The sequence below is a fragment of the Ixodes scapularis genome, unplaced genomic scaffold, assembly GCF_016920785.2.
Source record: "Ixodes scapularis isolate PalLabHiFi unplaced genomic scaffold, ASM1692078v2 PGA_scaffold4__175_contigs__length_147842914, whole genome shotgun sequence".
NCBI classification, from domain to species: Eukaryota; Metazoa; Arthropoda; class Arachnida; order Ixodida; family Ixodidae; genus Ixodes; species Ixodes scapularis.
Window position 1 is genome coordinate 47,173,762 of NW_024609879.1, and position 18,449 is coordinate 47,192,210.

General features: G+C 44.2%; 1 protein-coding gene across 1 annotated transcript in view; it reads right to left on the bottom strand.

The window, feature by feature from the left end:
• Nucleotides 1–18,449, bottom strand: part of LOC8033866 (receptor-type tyrosine-protein phosphatase H) — a 132,921-nt gene that overhangs the window by 78,366 nt on the left and 36,106 nt on the right. Inside the window, exons 5-8 of the mRNA XM_029993706.4 lie at nucleotides 16,800–17,138; nucleotides 3,608–3,937; nucleotides 2,412–2,735; nucleotides 1,713–2,006 (exon numbers count right to left, since the gene is read on the bottom strand). Of these exons, the coding sequence (XP_029849566.2) occupies nucleotides 1,713–2,006; nucleotides 2,412–2,735; nucleotides 3,608–3,937; nucleotides 16,800–17,138 (1,287 nt within the window). The remainder of the gene's footprint in view (nucleotides 1–1,712; nucleotides 2,007–2,411; nucleotides 2,736–3,607; nucleotides 3,938–16,799; nucleotides 17,139–18,449) is intronic.

Below are 18,449 nucleotides of genomic sequence, written 5' to 3' on the forward strand. Positions count from 1 at the left end.
GCTATCAAGTACGTTGTGCCACCGGCACGGCCTCCTAGATTACCTCCTCTCCCACTCCTGCGGCGCGTCATTGGAAGAGTCCTTGAAGAATATTTCCCTCTTCTAAGAGGGAAAGTGGACGTAACGAGCGAAACGAACGGGAAGCAAAAGGGCACGGCGGGAACCGGGTATCGGCCTCTCAAAATCTGTGCAGTTCAGTCCAGTCCTAACCAAACCACGACCGTCCTAGCCAAAGGACGGCGGCATGCACCGGGGTAATGAATGATAACGCATTCAATAGCGCGACAGCGGCGCTGCCTCTAGTATGGTGCCTGGAACGCGTGTCCGACTGGTGTGTTTACCGCGTCCCAAAAATGTGGTCCCTTGATTGCCACTTGATGACGTCATAGACGTGTCATTCTGTCGCCGGTCGCGAGCCTGGTGGTGTTCCAGCAGCGGCTGTTTCTGTGGCAGACGGCTGTTCTGCTGTAGGTCGCTCTCAATAATGACAGTCCACGAAAGCTTCGGCGGTCAGAAGTTGGGACGCCGAGACAACAGTGACACTCGCATTCGCTCGTGCTTTCCGCAAGCATTTCTACAAATAACCGTTAGGATCGCTACATGCAAGAGCATGACACTTCTGTTTTTGCAACGTCATTTGTTGCCACTTCGGAACCACTTTTGATGTATGGGCGGCATAGGACGCCAAATGCACCAGTTGGACACGCGGTCCAGGCACCAGACCTCTAGGTCAATCTCGAGGTCAATAGCCGCCGTCTCTCAACGCCAGCGGTAGACAAAGCTGCGCCGAGTCTCCGAAACAGCACTTCAAAAAGGAGAGGCGTAATAGAATAAAAGTGGCGCTTCGCTCCGCTTGTGACGAGGTTGGGCAAACGTGGGCTTCCGTTCTTGCGAGCAAGCATCCACAGGACGACACAATAGGCGAGCATCGTTGACTGAGTGCGTTAGCTCACCGGATATTGGAGCACGGGGAGCGAAAGCACGCGTGCTCTGAGCCCAGGGATATACCTTGGCCCGTTTCGATCTCGATGAGTATCGTACCGGCTTGCGGTCATGTATCACTACTGCTAGGTGCACGTTAAAGAACCCAGGCTAGCAATGGTACTGCACTGGTCAACGTATTTATCATCTACAGCGGTGACACTGGACGCTCATTTCAGGCTGACTAACTTCCGGCTGTCTAAGAATGCACACTAAACGATTACCTATAAAATGATAGATTTAGGGACGTAGCTATAGTGGGAATATGATGTTTAGCGCAACCGAGCCCATGTCAAATATTTTCTCTTGCTTCCGTTCTATCCGAATGTCCGTTTAATTATTTAAGGCAATTCAATATATTTTATGTAAGTGACTGGGTTCTGAGATTTGCTGATCTTTGTTTGGCGACGTATCCCTTTGTTTTTTTTTGCTTTTTTTTTTTGTTTTGTTCTTACATGTGTATATGCGTCGCGCTACTCAAGTTTTCAGGGAATCGCAAAACGTGTATAGCAAGTGAATAACGGTTGTTCTTTTTTGTGCGTATGCTATCTTGATAGTTTGTTTGTTTCTTTTTTTTTTTTTGCTTGTTGTCAATTTTTTTTTTTTAATTGCAGCTAATTTTTTTTTCTTGATCTTTGTTATTTAGGTAGACCTCCCCCCTCCCTCCCTCCCCCCCCCCCCCCCCCCCGCCCCCCTTTTGAGGCATTTTGAAGAAAGAAAGAAATACTCACCCGAAGGCAGCGTCGTGGCATACTGAATCAGAGAAGGTCCCAGTAGGCGTCTACCTTCCTCTTCGTTGATGGCAAGCAATTCTACTTTATATCTTTGCCATGGCTGTATATCCTGGAAACTGTGGTAGGTCACATCTCCTTCGAGTTCGACCACGCTGCAGTTTGTGATGTTTCCCTGGCATAAAGTAATCTTATAACTTGAAATGGGACCGTTGGGCTCAGCCGGACGTTTCCAGGTTGCTTTAATCGCTTCACTCTCAGCAATCAACTTTAGGCCAAAAACCCTGCTTGGTGCTGAAATGTGAAGAATGGCGAACCTCGATCAATGGTATTTTCATTCTTGTAAAATTTCCGTTAACAATGCATTTATTTACTTCGTTTTTTTTTTTCTTTTACTGAAATATTTTTAAAAATTATTCGCCTTTCGTAGGGAGGATAAGGCGTTATTGTGTGCACCTGTTTTCGGGAAAGCACCACAGCTTTTTATACAAAAAGCAATATCATCATCGACGTACTTATACAACTCTTAGGCTCTGAGAGTTTTACAAGCTTTGAGTTTTTAAACTTCAGAAAGCAATTATTTATTGCTTTTCATTTCAAGCAACTCCTCGGTTCATGCCTTTATACATGCGAGCCGCATCTATGTTTGATATTTTGCTTACAATAACCGAATAAATTAATTAACAGTCGTGTACTCACAATCCACAGCTGTTCTGAAGTTCATGGTTGCCGTCGGTCCTTCCATTTTGCTTTCATTAACGTCTGCGTTGTAAGCGGCTATGTGGACCGTGTAATTGGTCCAGGGTGTCAACCGTTCGAGGACGAAAGTTGTTTCGTTTTTTTCAACGAAGACAGCGGTGTTACAGCTGCCGTTTACTGAAGACAACGACTCTTCTTCCTTTTTACAAAGTACGAGTTTGTATCCTTCCAGAGGCCCATTCAAGTAACTGGGACGTGACCACTCAATCGTAACGCTTCTTGATTTGATGGACGTCGCATTAAAATGATGTACAATTCCAGGCTCTGCGATGGAAAACAAAAGAAAGAGAATAGATGCTATATTAATATTAGTGTAAATACGAAAAAAAGACGGTGGAACAGTTAATGCTCGTCGATACATCTGGTGGTGTTATTTCTCGCTTTTTCATTTGCGTTTTTTTTTTACATCTTGTTTAACCAATTAGTCCACCAGTTAATCTTAATACATCACATTATGCCTCGCTATTGAATTACCAACCAGCGCTTGTGTTTGGAGCATCATAGGTTTAGCGCTTTGAACGCACCCCAATGCCAACATTACAAAAACCAAGCCTCGCATTGTCTTGACGTGACAGCCAGACAGCCAAGAATATTTTGCAATAAACAACGAACCCCCACACAAAATTTAAAAAAAAAAAACTAAAAACACGTGATGTAGCATTTATTTTGAAAAAAAATAACCTTCATATTAAAGCTATTGTAAGGCGATAGAACTAAAACAGGCAGAGAAAGTAGGGTTAATCTAGCGGTTCGCCTGCGATTTATGCTGCGGATGGATGAATGCATGGCAGTTGCTTCCTTTGAATCGGACGGTGAATAGCGCTACCTAGTCAATTCTTTTTTCTTTTTTTTGTATTTCTGAATATAGAATGCTTAAGCCAATTTAATCAAATTTAATTTCTGTCCGTTACTTGATTTTAGCCACAGTTCCCTTATTCTTCTTGTATTGAGTTATTCATGATGAAACCCCACGTGTGATGACATGTTACACAAGGCCAACGAGTCTGCGAGAGCTCGTCATTTGATGTTTTCAAATGATTTCGCTTTATATCCTTAAAAACCAACTGACCGCTCCCTCTATATATGTAGCATTTCATGAGCAGGAACTGTATAAACCAACGAAGATTGGTACTTACCAGCCATGGTTGTTGTGATTTTGAGAATGTTTGTGGGGCCTTCCAATTCCTGGCCAGTTGGATCGGTGTTGTAAGCGCCAATCTTGACCGTATAACTTGTCCAGGGCATCAATTGCTTAAGCAAGTACTGTGTTTTGTTTCCATCAACTAACAGAGGGGTGTTGCAGCTGCCAGGATCTGAAGACACTCCATTCTCTTGTTTCTCTTGTTCACAAAGCACGAGTCTGTATCCATCCAGGCGTCCATTTAAGACACTTGGGGGTGCCCATGAAATGGTAGCTTTGTCCGACTTGACTGAAGTCACTTCAAAATGTTTTACGCCACCAGGTTCTTTGAGCAGAGGGCGAAAGAAAAACAAAGAAACTATATTAGTGGAACGAAAAATGAAATCGGAAGACGAGAAACCACAAAGAATACTCTACGAACACTGTTTTAAGGTCAAAGGTGAACATGCGGATACGAATGACTACTCTATAAGCGTTGCACTGCAGTATGTTTGTTAAATAAAGTTTCTTTTTCAATTTTATTTCACAGTATGTAACTTTATCGACGTAAAGACTACATTTTGTTATAAGGATTATGATTTTAATTTTATAAACGCTACATGCACGCATAATTTAAAAAAGGTAGTTAATATATTCCACCTTTAAATACAATTTATCGCTTGTACGAAGGCACTCGTGATTGGGGAAAGAGCAAAGGTCCTCTGGCAACTATGTTGTTGCGCTGTAAAAAAACTTCAGTTGCATGTCGCTTATAGTGAATACTTCATGCCTCGAACGAAGTCAAAGAAGGCTTCCAAGATACCCTGATACCGTAATTAATAGCGCCGGTCTGGAAAACAGATATAAGGCCCATTGACTGTTTGCAGAGACACTCACTTTCATTTAGTTAAAGCAAATGCTCGTGCCCTCGTACGAGGCAGAGTCAATGAGTAACCGCACGTTACTTATAAAATATCGAAATCTAGCGGTATACTGCCGTGTTTTAAATAGTGGTTGGCCCTCCACTAAAGTGATCTCTGCGCGTCGGCCCAGCTGCCTCATAAAAAGCATCGCTCGATCACAACACTCTGAACATGACCGCCCCCTTGGAAGCGCGTGCCAGGAAGCAGCAGCACGCAGTAGTCCGGTCGTTAGTTGCAGAGAGGGAAAATACCGCGGATATTTCTCTCAGGATGTTGAATCAGTTGAACGGAGCCGGTATGTCACTTCGACAGATGTACGACTGGTGCAAAACGTTTCAGCGCAGAGAGTCAAGTTTGATTGACGCACATCGCCCCGGCCGGGCTCATATTTTGACGACAACGGACTTGAGGCCCGTTCACATCCTTGCGACTTCTAAGGACCGTGCGCCTTAAAACCCGATAACATTTCTTACGGCTTGAGAACTCACGGACGACCATTTCTCGTATGAAGTGCGTACATTTGACCTTGTAAATACTACAAAACCTTCGCTTCAGTAAAATGCAGCTCCAGGATCACCGCAAAGATGGCGCCAGCGTGCCATTGTGTTCTCTGGTTGTAAGACATTTTAAGAGGTTTTAAGGCATTCGGTGCTAAGGAGTCGCAAATGCGTAAAAGGGCCCTTGAGAGGGCATAGTACCTCCTAACGCCGTAGAAAATAATGTAGATTTTTGACGTTTTCAAAAAATTCCTACATGAGAACCGCCCTTTGTATTTGCTTGACACTTTTACAATAAAGAGATTAATACTTATTTTGTGCATTGGTGCAGATCATATCTCTGAGTATCTAGTACATATGTTTTTTTTCTTTTTTTTTGTTTCTTTAATCTTGAAATGGACTGAAAACGGTTGTTTTGACACTTTTGGGATCAACGACTTTTTACAAATTCCACTAACCTAAAAAAAACATTGCGTTCGTACTAGTGCCTCTAAACTTTATTATGGAATCGATTGGAATAAAAATAAATAGTGTAGGTTAATCCGTTTCGGAACTGCAGCAATACATCAGAAAGCAAGTTTTCGGTCTGAAAGTTCAACTATTTTTTATGTGTTTTGCGTTTTGTTCTCCTCCCTCTAGATGGCGGTCTCTGTGCGCAAGGACGAGAAATCAAGCAGTCTCACCGTGTAGATTGGTGCACACTCTTTTTTTTTGTGTTCATACGCGATTTTCTTTTGAACCGGGGAGAGCGGTTGCGGGTCAGTTCAACGCGGCTGCGCTTGGCGTTTGGTGCGTTCGAATTTGTGTCGCTCGGAAGTGGTGCATTCGCCTCTGGCGTCATGGGTTGAAAGCAGGCTCCCTATCCAAAGCGAATGCTTCAGAGGTCCCACATTGAGAATACTCGTAAGCGACCGTCTGTGGATACTTCGCACGCTGAGGATTCTGATGAGATCGAGACATCGTGTTCCAACCCGGATAATTTTGTTTTCGAGAGTGAATAAGGTGGTCCTCAAGCCGCGACCGTGCGAGTCAGCATTGGTGTGGTGGCTAAAAGATTGAACATCAGTCATGGCTTGGTGCACCAGATTGTCCACTATAGTCTGCAGTGCTCAAAAGTGTCCGCAAGTTGGCTACGAAGACAAGTTACGCCAGCCTTTGAAGTGCGCCATTTGATTGTGTGCGAGACTCTGTTACAACGCAACGAGGATGAGAGAGATAATTTTATGATTCATTGCCACCGGGAACGGAGGTTACACCCACTGCTCTCAGCTATGAACCAAGCGGACAAGCAATGAATGAAATTGCACTACACCAACGGGACCAAGAATGTCCTAGGTCATTCCGACGCTGGGCAAGCTTATGCTAACGGTCTCCTGAGATTGTAAAGGACCGTAGTCGAACATTAGATGCCCAGGAGATTCAGTGTGACCTGCACGAGAACAAATTCAAGTATGTCATCCGGTCATAGTGTCGGCTTCGCTGACCTCTGGTGTGTTGCTGCAGCATGGCAAAATAAACGCAATTTCTTTTGTTCTCTGGTGTAAATGCCCGTGCTAGTAAAGCTCTTTATATACATAAAATGTTTCATTACACATGGTAATGGAGACCGGTTGAAAAGAAATCTGTCACTGGCTCTGTTCAGAAAAGATCCCTCACGCAAGTTCGGACGTATTTTTTTTATATTACTCTTCAAGATGCGTAAGGAACGTTCCCAAAAACTATTTTTCAAACGAGCATAAAATTTGAAGACACGAATATTTTTGAGTGCGCCAGAACGGTATATTTTCGTTAATGACAAGTGTGGTGACACCTCTACGCAAACTACAAAAATACGAAATCTCAAATCTTGTGCACTTTTAACAGATCATGGAAAGTATTGATTTAAATATCTATAGCATTGTAGAGGTTATATAACTCGCGTGAACGATGCGCAAACATGGCTCCTTTGACGTTTTGTCAATAGATTTAACCGTCGATATCCTAACAAACCGAATAGCTACAACATTTAACCTTATGTCATATATTCTTATTAAAAGGTTATTTCGAATGATATAAAATCATTACTTTATCTAAAAGCTTGAAAATATTATGTAGCTCCAAATTAGCTTGAAGTACAAAGGCACTTCAAGAAAAAATCTAAAATAAAAAGCCCATCTTCGATTTTTCTCAAATTCATAGTGATAGTTCTCTCTCACAGCTTTGTGTTTATTCATAATAAACACGCGACATATTCATAAAGGCATTTTATGTGTTTTTGTTTCCTTCAATGTTTCAGCGCTACAAAGTGTGCCTCCCATGACGGCATTTTTTCTAAATGCCACAGACGAGATTATATTTTCATTCCGTATATTTTATGACTAAAATATTTCTTGCGGGTTGTATTACGCTATTTCTCTCAAGTTCAAGTCTTCAACCCGTTAAAACAATATCTGTATTGCTTTCTCTTGTTATTAATTTAACAAATGCGCCTGTTTTGCTCTTTAACATTACAAGTTCTAGGAGTTTCATCTGAACTTTTTCAACAAAAGCGGGACAAAAACAATTGTAATTGCTACTACTACGTTTTATTATTTTTTGTTACAGAAGGTAGAAGAAAAGTAAGTAACGCGGGGCAAATTGCATGCGAATATTTATACCTATATTCGAGATGAAGTGGGAATGTCTGAGCCGAAGCCTGTTACACTGCTATTCATGAGGGTTGTACACCTGGTTAACCAAGCTAAACCTACGATTTCACTGGCAGACTTTTAGTCATACGTCCGTTAAGATTAAAAAATAATATTTATTATTTATTTGAATAAAGTTTGAAAATAAATATGACAAAAAAAGAACGAGTAAAGGTATCCAGCGCTCGCGTTGGCCGGAGGACATTTTGAGAAGTCTTTCTTTTCTCCATCTCCAAACCAGTCTGACGAATTCGGCAAAGCACTCACCTGTGATGGAATAATTCGAACGAGTGCTAAAAACTCGCTCCACTCCGAGTATGGCTACAAATAAGAAATGCACGAACTTCAGGATTTTACCTGATCATCTTCGGAAAATTGACATCCAGATCTTATAAACTGCACAAATATCTCTGCTTTGCTATCTTCTTTCTGTGTTTACTAAGATAGTCAGCATAAAATGCAATACAGACGCTGTAAGTCGCTGCCATAGTTGAAGACGTTCTGTCAAGACGCCCCTACACGGGACTGGCAAGAACTTCACTCGTTTATAAGCGTAGCGCGCGTGCTGTCTTGTATCAAGATCACAAGACTCCACGACCTCCCGAAAGCATGACAGGAGAGAGAAACAAGGAAAGCTAATGCGGTATTAACTTTTCTATGAAGCAACGTACAGAGTATTACCCCTGTCAGGTGGGCACCTAAAAAGACCTTTACGCCAAAGGACCTTTAGTGTAAATGTAATTTAAGCAGTGCCACACGACAACTCAAATGACATTTAGAGTAAAGGTCCTTTTCGTGAACCTGAGTTCCCGCAACTCTTTTGCGGCTGCTAAAGGCGTACTCTCGTCAGCAGCGGAGACCCCAAATGAAATTAAAGATCGTACTGATATCTAATATTAATCTTTTTGTACTGATAACATTTAAAAGAGCGTGTTTCACGTGCATTCTATACAGACCTCACTCTACTAAAAGTTTTTCTGTATTGACTGCCCCAGCTATCTAGTAGGCCTCGTCGTCCCACTGCTCGCCTGCTCGCATCGTCCGCTTGAGCACTTCGGTTTTCCTCCTCTCGATTTTCCTTGCAACTATTGTTTTCCAGCTTTTGTTTCTTTGCTTTATATCTTATCAATCTTTAATACTGTATTACTATCTGTACTGTGTATTTTTAATTTTTTTTACATATTTATTTCTGCATTTTACTTTCGTGTCGTGCGATATGTCAAACGACGGAGACTCGTCCACGACAGGGAAGGGGTCGCCGCGCTTCCATTGAAGTGTTGAAGCGACCTGGGAGCTGATACGACATTGAGAGGATCGGCTGAAGGACCTCCGACGCGTGCGATGAAACTCAAGCTCCAGCACGCCGCCGAACCGAACAGGGAAAGAGCGTAGCAGCAGCACGGAAAGGAGCGGGAGCATTGAGCAACGTTAGTAATGACTCCTGAGTGAGCGAGAGACGCTCAGGGTTACCACTAATTGCCAAAAAATCACTTTGCTTGGGCTTAAAGTGGACTCTGTTTTAATCACCCTACTAAACTCGTTATTTCTTTTTTACATTCTGTTTCCTTAAGAAAAATTTAAAAAAAAATATTTATATTGCCAAAATATTGTTTACTTGGCGTGAACGTGATTTATGCGTTTGAACGTGCTACGAGACCTCAATCGCTGTAAAAATCATCTAAATGACATTTACCTGCGCTGTCTGTCACGGCAGAACTTAAAGTTCATTTGACCTTTAAGCTGCTGCGTGCTGGGTTATCACTCTAACCCAGCACTTCGAACCCCATTGTTTTCAGAACCATCATATATCACCGCGTACCGATCATCCACTAAAGTAGGAATCCCCTACTGCATCACGTCCACCTTTTATGCCTCCTCCCCCCCCCCCCCCCCCCCTTTAGACCCCTGTCGACTGGAATCGCAATCCCGCATCCGGAGTCTCACTTACTGACGCTGCTGATTTTAAAACCGCATCACTAATGTTCTGAATATTATTCCGTAGCGATTCTGTACCTCGTGTGTTTTTTTTTTCATTCTGTTCTCATTGTTCAATTTATATTGATGTATTATTCCACTCCTCTCTGTGATGCCTTCGGGCCCTGAGAGTATAATAAAGGAAATAAATGAAAATCCTAAAGGCCTTTGGCGTAAAGGTCCTTTTAGGTGCCTCTTTGACAGAGGTATAAGTCTAAGTATGTGGCAATCTATTCCTCCGAAAAGTGCACCAGGAGAAAACAGGCAATAATTGTGTGTGCTTTGTAGTCCATGCCATCTCTGGTCTCCTAAAGCCCTTCTTAAGGCTCACGAGGGGGGCCACAGTTACCTTGTGGAGTGCGGCACAAATGCATTCGGCTCCTACTCCGAATCACTATGCGGCGCAAAGGGCTGCATGAGAAAGACTTGATTCGCCTGCTACATGCGCTTGTCCTCAGCCGCCTCACTTGCACACTTCCTTACCTCCACCTTACGGTTACTGAAGCAAACAAGATTGATGTACTATTCCATCAACCATTTAGGGTCGCCCTCAAACTACCACACAACACCTCTACACAGCGTCTCCTCAGCTTAGGACTTCGTAAAACGGCGTCCGAGCTAGTTGAGGCACACCGTACAAGCCAATACGAACGCGTCTCTCGTTCTCCTACCGGCCGTCAAATCCTATCCCGTTTGAATCTTGATCCCCCCCCCCCCCCCCCAATGGACCCCTAAACAAGTCATTCCACGAGAGATACACTCCCGCCTGGTAGTAGCGCCCCTCCCGCGAAATATGCACCCCACATTTTATGACGGTCGTCGGCGCAGTAGAGCCTCCACTCATAAGTTGTTTACTCATCGGTCGGACGTCCTCTATGTGGACGCGGCCGAAAACGGACACCAGCCGGCGTTCGCAGTCGTAGTGGTCACCTCCACGGGCCAGGTGAAAACTTGTGCCACGATCTTTACTACTTTCCCGGAGCAGGCGGAAGGGGCCGCCATTGCACTTGCTCTCACCGCCACGCCATGCCCCAAGGTCATCGTATCTGACTCAAAAGCCACTATCCTGAATTTCACTAGAGGTTACATATCTGCCCCGGCCCAAATTATCCTAAGAGCCAAGTCTTCTAATTCGTTGGAATCAAATGTTAGCCTAATCTGGACTAGAGCACTGCACGGGCCGGAATTTCTAGGCCCGGCCCGACCCGGCCCGGTAGAGACGCGGCCCGGGCCCGGCCCGAGCCCGACAAAATTTTTAATTTCTAGGCCTGGCCCGACCCCGCCCGGAAGAGACACGGCCCGGGCCCGGCCCGAGCCCGACAGAATTTTTAATTTCTAGGCCCCGCCCGACCCGGCCCGATGGTTGTAGCCCGAAACAACCCATTCCCGTTCAAACTGGTCTCGTTTCGACCCGTTCCCGAAACGAGCTCCCCATTTGAACCCGTCCGGTTTCGACCCATTCTTTAAACGCCCTTCCCATATGAACCCGTCCCGTTTTGACCAGTTCCCTAAACGCCCTTCTCGTTTGAATTTGTCCTGTTTCAACCCATTCCCTAAACGCCCTTCTTATTTGAACCAGTTTTCGAAACACCCTTTGCGTTTGAACGCGTCCCATTTCAACCTACTTTTATAAGGCCCTGCACATTGCAACCTCTTCGCAAAAAGTCTCCATCGTTCTAAGCCTGGTCTGCGCACCTTTTTTGTTTAAGCATATGTTCTGAAGTAGCTTTACATGTCAACGAGTTCTCAAAATATACAACCCTTTCAGGCAAGCTTAAGTTTAATATATTCCTACTTAACCCCTTAAAACGTTTTTTTCAAGATGGTTCCCAAAACGTGCAAGCGCGAAACGGACTATGTACACTGCGCGACACTGATATCGCGAACACGACGTTGGCTCTTTTTTTTAAATTTTACTTCGAAATAGTGTTAGTAGGCACCAAAGTATACCGCTTAGGTCTGTGGCCCAGATGAGCACTTCTAAAGACACTAATTGTTTTGAAAACAGCCTTTTGATTATATTAGATAAACATAAAAACACGACTATCGCTTGTTCGCGCTAATATAGTGTCGCGCTCTGTGCAATAAGGGAGTCTTAGAATAACGTACTCAAGCACTTTGGGCAAGCTAAAATTAGCATCGCCATAGGTTTTACATCGCAACGCTATTTTTACGGTACCCAAAGCGCTTGCGTACGTTTTTCTAAATCTTCCTAATAGTGAACTAGATATATTTGAGAGCGATGAATCAGACAGGTTGACAAGCATATGACTGGGACTTCATTTTGTTTACAATTTATAACACTGAACCCTCGCTCACAGGGAAAAAGCTTGAAGGCTTTCTAGCTTCAAGACGTTTTTTAGTTATTATTTTTAACGACGCTGTAGTGAATTTGCACTTCGCTTTTTTTTGTATTCAATGAACCTAAAAGATTAATGAGCAAAATTCTTGCTATCAACAACAATTTATGATTTACGGCAAAAGATTGCCCAGGCACGGCCCGGGCCGGCCCGGGCCGGCGCGGCCCGAGAACTTTTTTGTTCAAGCCCGAGCCCGGCCCGGGCCCGAGAAAATACGTGCTACCCGGCCCGAGCCCGGCCCGCGGGCCGGGCCGGGCCGGGCTCGGGCTTTCGGGCTGGCCCGGGCCCGTGCAGTGCTCTACGCGGGACTCTGCGGAAACGAGTTGGTTCATTCCACAGCCCGAGGATACACCGTCCGGGCGGGCCGGACCCAGCCTCGAGACCACGGGGCTCGTTCAGCGCGCCACCGTGTAGTCGCCTTCTAGGACCATTACCTCTCATTACCGTCTCTCCCGCCGCCTTTACCCTCGTGCGACCCGAGCCCTCTCCCGGGAAGAGTGTTATGCGGCGCCAGCTGCAGACACACTCCCTTCCCCAGCTCTCTCGTCCTCTCCCACATCCACCCATCCGTCTACAATCCCACCTGCATTTTCTGCAGCGCCAGAGCTACCCTGTCCCATATATTATGGGCGTGCCCTTCTTTCCCTCCCTCTCCCTTCCCCTCGGAGGAGTGGTGGGACGCTGCGCTACGCAGCTCAGGCCCGACTACCCAATTACAGGTGGTCCGTCGGGCTGCCGAGTTCGCCGAGGCTTATGGCCTCCCGGCCACCAGGTGTGGCTAACTGCCGAAGGAGCGTGGGCATAACCGCCTCCACCTCTATAAATAAAGTTATTTCTATCCATCCATTCACTTTTATAATTTTATAATTATAATCGAAGAAATGATCACAATTTTATATATTTTTTTGTTTATCTGAGCAGACGTTTTAGTGAAAGTATGCCAGTGAAGTCCCATATTTATCTTGGCCAGCAGGACCTACAACCGTCAGGAATAGCAGAAACCAGCTTGGTGGCCCAAACAAGTACACTTAATCGGGAATATAGACATAAATATTTGCTATAATTTTTTTCTACCGCCGTTCTTACTTTTCTGCTACCTTATGTAAAAAAGGTAGTATTAGCCATTACAAGTGGAAAGGATTCGGCTAAGGCTCCTAGACCTTGTAACTTCAAAGAAAATAACAGCAATATTTGGTTAAATGAATGGAAAGGACGAGCCACGCGGGTATTGTTTTCATTAGTGGCATGCTTGAACTTGAGCCCAATACCCGAATACGGCGGAAAATTCATATCGCTATAAAATTAACGGAATCAAAAGATAATCCCGTCTTTGGCATTGGGCAAAAAGGCCGACGTGGAAGGTACATTTAACAGCACTGTAACTTTGAAGGAAACAAAACAATGCAACATGTTTTGATGAATAAACACAAGAGTGTGGTGTAGAAACATCACTATAAATTTTAAAAATCGAAGATGCTTTTTTTTAATCGCCCCTTGGTGTTTCTTAACACTCTACTTCAGAAGAAGTTTGGAGCAACATAAAAATTTAATTCTTTAAAGAAAAAGCAACGATTTCTGTATTACGCTAAAGAACGTTTTAATAAGAAAATATTGAATAAAGTTTAATGCTGTAGCTATTAAATTTGTTAGGATAAAAGCTCAAAAATTTAGTGACAAAACGAACATCAAAGGAGCTAGGTTTGCGAATTTTTGACGCAACGTATATATTTTCCAGAATGCTGTACATACTTAAATCAATAGATCTTTAGATCTATTATAAGTGCAAAATATTTTAGGTTTCTTATATATGTAGTTTGGCGGTGGGTGTCACCAAACATGACATAAACGGAAACTTCAAGTATCAAATATCTGGCGCGCTCAAAATTCTCTTTAAATATTATGCTTTTTTCAAAATATTTTTGATTACGTTTCCCATAAATGTTGAGAAGTAACATATAAAAAATTTAAAAAAAACTACGTCCGGACTCTCGTGCATGATCTTATCTGGTGAGAGCCAACTTTTCCACATAGTTTCTCCCACGTGTTCAAGACCTGTGTGCCAACGATTGACCTACGCGAGGATGTTGCTGAATAAAATAATCTACTGATTCCGGGGCCAGAAATCTATCGCAATGTTCAACTCATAATCTTTATGAAACTTCGTTATGCCGACTACTGCTCTGAAGGGTCCTAAAACATTAACATATCTCGGTTCCAGGTGTGGTGAGTATATATGGGTGTACGCGGAACTCACTCAAAACCTGTATCTCTGATTCTTTCCGCATCCGCACCTGCCGTGTGGAGGCGCGCTATGTCATTTTCCAGTTTTAATATTTTTGTACAACTCATGCATCTGTCGAAGTTAGAGTTTCTAGATAGACTCCTTGCAAGAGAGAAATATTTGCGCGTCTGTTTTCAACGTGCCGCGCCGCGCCGTTCGTCTATTTACCGAGTTCGGAAACCAAACTCCAGGTCTGCACAGAAAAGCCTCCGCTACGGCCGCTCAACAGTTCCGTTAGCCGCTAGCCCCTAACTAGCCACTAGCCAAGTGTGTTTTTGGTGTTTTTTGTTCGCATGTTTTCTGCTTTTGCATGAGGCCACATATTGTCCATTTCTCCGGAGCCCGTCGTCGTATGGATGCAAAAATATATGAAACAAAGACCCCAAAACACTTCTGCCTCCAGCACTTGATATAGTTAACGTATAAACACAAACAAAGGAAAAACAATGTCCACATAAAGAAAGAGCGCAAACTGGTTTTCCTTTTTACTTTATGTGCAAATAAATCACAGAACAATGGTATCCGAGCAAGGTTATTATATACATTTTTTTTTCTTTGGGCAGGTGAGAAAGCTTGAATCGAAGTGTTCATAATTTCGTCGATTCCTCAAAAAAATAAACTAGGCAATCAATTTTTTAAGTGCTGGATTTCTGGCATTTATCCTTTTTAGGTATATGACGCATGAGCATGCTTACTTAGTGTATATCCGATTAGCAGTTCGTTGTAAATGTTAAACTGCAAATTTGCTAGCATTCGCTGTCGACACCTGCCTCAAAGTCACAATTTCGACACGTGATGTCTGCAGGCGGAATTACTGTGCCTACTGTAATAAAAACCTTTCCATAATTATTTTGCCCCGGCAGAGCTCGAATTAATGCACGGGTTCAGGAAACTGAATTTGCCGGGAAATAGTTTACTTGAAAGTTTCTTTGGGTATCTGTGTTGCCTGGCGCATTGTCTAAATACCTCGACGAAGTATTTCCTGCAAGTTTACACTCAAGTGTGATGCGGTCGCCGAAACCAGAACGGAAAGATTGAACGCAAACCAATATCCTCATTTGTCGGAACACGGCTCCTGCATGAGTAAAGAGTGGCTCTCATGCATAACTTTGTTCTAGTTCGATGAACGCGCAACTTTGCTCCTTACGGCAACTTATAGACACTACCTCTAGTCGAAGTGATATACAGACGCCCTCACACTGCGTCAACATGCTGAGATAAATATGCACGAGCGTTTTGCCCTCTGCAGCTAAAAACTGTGTTCATACGCGCTGCTCTTACCCGGTACACGCTTCCAAGAAGGAGTTCCGTTCACGTGGCATTTCCCATCGGTCAGCTGGGTCGTTGCGCAATTTTTTATAACTGATTGCGGTTACTTTCGGTTCTGCCTCGTAGGTTAATTTTCATGAAACATTAAGGCCGCGATGGCGCCAGGCGCATACTAAAACCCGAGACAGGGTAAAAAAGCGGGGCAAACACAACGTCTCAATATGAGATGTTGTATTTGTCCCACCTTTTCATTTGCCTTCGTCTCGAGCTTTGGTATGCCCATTAACAGCCAGATCGCCTGCTTAATAACGTTGTCTTCCATGACGCCTCTATTTTAGCAGCAATTAAGAGAGATACAAAACTTCAGCATTTTCAAATTCAAAACTTCGGGCTACCCTGGTTTCACACTGTTCTGGATGGTATTCCCTGGAGGCCATAGTTTAGTCCGTTGCTGCTAAGCTGGATGCTTACGATGAGCATCCACAACACAACCACAACGTGCATTACACACTCTCAGAAAAAAAGATGTATTATTACACCCCTTGTCCCATATAATACACCCCAAAACTTCAATTTGACGTACAGCGCCCCATAATGGAACAGGCGGCCCCAAAGCTTACGAGGGGCTTAGTAGCCGTGTGGTTCAACTTATTAAGATAGCTGATGTACGTATTATTGACTACAAAAAAGATTATTGGAGTTTTCTTGGCCGTACTGCAAAAGCTCCGTGTTTTCTTTCTTTGGTGTTTGATGCGTACTTTAGCAATTCAACAGGTTATATCGCACCGTTATCAAGCCCCTGGTAAAAGTTTGTACCGTCTGTTCGACTATAGGGCGCTGTACATTGAAATGAAGTTTATTGGTGTATTATATGGGACAAAAGGGTGTAAGGTGATACGCTTTTTTTTTTAGAGTGCACACCGTCGAAATTGAAGTTCTTAGAAAAGGGGGAGCTTCGTTCTAAGCATCCGCTGTGAGAACCACTCCCAGATATGGCGCCAAATAAATACCACCTATTGGCGGTAAATACCACCAACCGCCGAGAAAGCATACCACCGAAAATGGGTAACATTCTTCTCTTACCCCTTGAACATACTTATTGGAAATTCCGAATGAAGTCGAAAGCTATGTCAGTTCGTAAAACATCAGCAAAAAATCGCGCCTTCCTTATCAGTAAATGTGATTTGCATACCACGCCATCAATTAGTTATGTGCCCGCCGTGTGTATGCAGACATACCTGCAACCGGAATTTCGAAACATTTGATGGCCGCGGGTCCTTTCACGATGTCACTTCTCGCTTCGTCCTGGTAAACTGCGGAAACCTCGACGACCACCGTGCTCCAGGGCTTCAGATTCGAGATTAGGACGTTCATGTCGTTAGTGCCGTTTTCTGCGCTCTCGCTGTCGCACTCTTGGAGATCCAGCTTCTCATGAGCACAATCAGAAATGTCTTTGGAGCACCAGCGAATGTCGTATTTGGGAGTCACGCTGATATCTTTGTCCGCTGAATAGTTCCAGGACACCAGCTGCCCGTCCTGTTGGCTCTCGAGTCTTAAGTTAGTCACGGACATCGGACCTGCAATCATTTGAACGACATTGAAGAGCTTCGCTGTGAGAGCAACGTAGAATATTCGCTTCTTATTCCATGACTTTAACAATACATTGCACCTAATATTCTATGAAGTATTCTTTGTCGTAGGATATTTTCCTATGTTTACTGCAAGACATAACAATTACTAGCTTTTTGTGATCAGTACGCGAGCCTAATCAAACGCTCAATTGTGTTATGCATCTCCAAAGGTCGAAAAATAAAATCGTTTGTAAGTTTTTTCTTAGTTACATGACCTATGCATATACAGGGTGTTTCTTAAAATGTGAGCCAAATCGTTTCTGTGAAAAGTACGCATCGCACTGCAAAAATGTAATGTGGTATTAGTCCTTGCCAATTCGGAAAAAAATATTAACTTTGGGAATAGGTACCTTTTTATTTACTTCTAAGTTATTAACGTTCTTATTATGAAATTTATAGGTATGGTTTCAACAAAAACCAAAGGCGTTTACAATACCCTGTAACACCGAATTAGAGCGCAGCTCTTGAGAAGGAGAAGAGAGGGGTATACCCCTCCTCCCTTCTTCTCACCTCCTCATCCTCCCTGCTGCTATTCCTCCCCTCCTTCCTCCTCTTCCTCCTCTTCGTCCTCCTCCTCCCCCTCCTTCACATTCTCCTTCCCTCATCCTTCAAGCTCCTCCCCTCCTACCTCCCCATCCCTCCTCTCCTCCACTTCAGCCCTCCTTCTCCCCTCTCCCCTTCTCCCCTTTCCTCCTCCTCCTCCCCCTCCTCCTCTCCTCCCCCTCCCCGCGCGGTATATCATAAGAAATGTACCATAATGCACCACGCGGGACCCTCGTGACGTCACGTGTTACATAACGAGTGACGTCTCGAGGGTCCCGCGCGGTGCATTATGGGACATTTCCCATCATGCACTGCGCAGTTACGCCGACGCCGGAAACGGGCGCCTGAGAGCTGCACTCTAAAACTTTCCTGACATCACCGAAAATCACTAAACCAACCCTTCTTGGAAAGGAAAAAAAAGGCGACTACAGTATTTTACCCTGTTCAAAGAAAAGCTCAGTTTTGACTCGTCATTACTAGGTTTTGTTTTCTTATCGAAGCGCACCTTTGCGACAGCGGTTCAGCCCCTCGTGGCCAAGGCGCGCAACGCATGTGTGCTACACTTCCTTGCCCCCTTCTTTGGAGGCGAGAGTGAAGCTGCGCGCCTCGGCCACGGGGGGGGGGGGGGGGGGGGGGGGGGGGGCGGGGGCAGGGGGCAGGAACGCTGGCGCAAAGATGCGCTCCTATAGGAAACCGAAACCTAGAAACCCGTCC